The sequence below is a fragment of the Geospiza fortis genome, unplaced genomic scaffold (genome assembly GCF_000277835.1).
Source record: "Geospiza fortis unplaced genomic scaffold, GeoFor_1.0 scaffold130, whole genome shotgun sequence".
Taxonomy (NCBI): domain Eukaryota; kingdom Metazoa; phylum Chordata; class Aves; order Passeriformes; family Thraupidae; genus Geospiza; species Geospiza fortis.
Genome location: NW_005054300.1, coordinates 11,786,532 through 11,788,284, shown reverse-complemented (window position 1 = coordinate 11,788,284; position 1,753 = coordinate 11,786,532). Strand labels below are relative to the sequence as shown.

Here is a 1,753-nt window from a genome sequence, read left to right as displayed (position 1 = left end):
GCTCACCACCAACTCATTCTCATATATGGCCTGGTCTGCATTCATCTGGAATGACAGATAGGAACCATCACTGTGGTAAAGTCAGGCTAGATCAGTATGAGGCTGGAGAACAGCATTTGGCCTGTGGAAGTCTGCAGGATGTCCATTGAGCAGCCAAAGCCATGTCAGGCTGTTCCAGCTCTTCCAGCCTAGCAACAGCTGCTCCTCTTACCTGAAAAGTAGTGCCACAGGCAGAGAGTGGAAACTGGTACACAACAAAGGCATTGTTTGCTAGGACAGGGACACAGCCAGTACTGTGTCCACTGGTCAGTTGCACTGAGTCGAGGGCAACAGTTGGCAGGGTGACATCCCGAGAAAGAGCAACGGAAAACTGGCCATCTGGTGTGCAATGAGCTGTCACTGGAGAAAAAGATCTTGAGCTCAGAGATAAGAGAGATGGGAAGGATGCTCTAATATCACAACCAAGAGAAGACCAGCAAGTCCTGCAAGATGTCCTGCCTTCAACCTACAAAACAAGTGCTAAGTATGGCAAGACAAGTACAGCCAGTTCCAAGCACAACACCAATGCTGGGCATAAAACCAGGTGTGTTGCAATAGAGTGGAAAATGCTGGACACTTGACTGGGACATGATATTCTTGGCAGCCAAAAACATAGCCCTGAGCCACCTGCAGGAGTGGTGCACACCAAGTGCTGGCTTGCCCTGACAGTAAAGTGAGAAACCCTGTTTTGCAGCAGCTCAGGAGGGAGGGAGAACAGGTGCTCAGGCTTACCTGTGTTACCAAAGTAGCAAGGCTTCATCCTGTCTCTGGGGTCATAGCAGCAGCCTCGTGCTTCACAGTCTCCCTGGCTGATGGGCAGGGAGGCACACGCCAGCCGGTCCTGGCTGGGAACGGCCAGACAGACACTGCTGCTTGGAGCATCCAGGGCTGGAAAAAACAGCACGTCTTTGCAGATAAAGCACAAGAGCAGGGGGACAAAGACATGAAGGACACAGGCTGAAGGTGTCCTGGTGATTCTGCATACAAATCAAGGGAAGTGAGCATTAGGTGAGAGTCAGACACATGGCCTGGATCTGGCATGGAAGCCTGCTCAGGAGGGACCCGCATTTCCATGGAGCAGAGACTCCCCCTGAGGCCATGTACAGGAAACTGGACCTACATTGGATCTGCCGAGATAAAGCTTTCTAGACTGACTCGTGGTAATTAAGGAAATCATTGTACCTAGTCTCCAGTTAGTTCACTGAACTTACAGGAACTCATGTAGCCAGAATATGTCTGGGAGACACAGTGTACGTATTCACCTGCTGACCCTGCAGAGAGGCACGAGTCCACAGCAAGTTGGTGGCTCCTATGTCCAAACCTTTTCTCATGGAGATTTCTGCACAGCAGTAAGTCCCCTTTCCTAGCCCCCAAACTGACTAGGAGCAGCCATCTGAAAGGAATGGTACTGATCACCACAAGATTCTGACAGGTGCTTGTATCTCACCACGAAGGTCCACAGGGCACCTGAGCAGAGTCTCTTCATGAAGAACCTTTTGCCCAGCAGAATCTGTTCCTTCAAGCCCAACCAGTATAGGTAATTATGATCCTAGGGAAAAGCCACACCAGTCAGGACAGCCAGAGCAGCAGTAGTTACAGTCCCAGCAGAATCCCCAAGGCCACTCACCCACTCAAAGACATAACAGCCTGCATAAGAGACCGATATTTTCCTGGAGCCTTCTGGAGTCCCAGATACCAAGAGCCCACAGCCAGA

The 1,753-nt window shown here is 50.8% G+C and overlaps 1 protein-coding gene across 1 annotated transcript in view; it reads right to left on the bottom strand.

Moving 5' to 3' along the window:
• LOC102036741 (zona pellucida sperm-binding protein 4-like) overlaps positions 1-1,753 on the bottom strand; it is a 5,589-nt gene that overhangs the window by 3,271 nt on the left and 565 nt on the right. Inside the window, 5 exon segments of the mRNA XM_014309305.1 lie at positions 1-45; positions 212-399; positions 772-927; positions 1,487-1,588; positions 1,663-1,753. The exon segment at positions 1,663-1,753 is cut by the window's right edge and continues 68 nt beyond it. Of these exon segments, the coding sequence (XP_014164780.1) occupies positions 1-45; positions 212-399; positions 772-927; positions 1,487-1,588; positions 1,663-1,753 (582 nt within the window).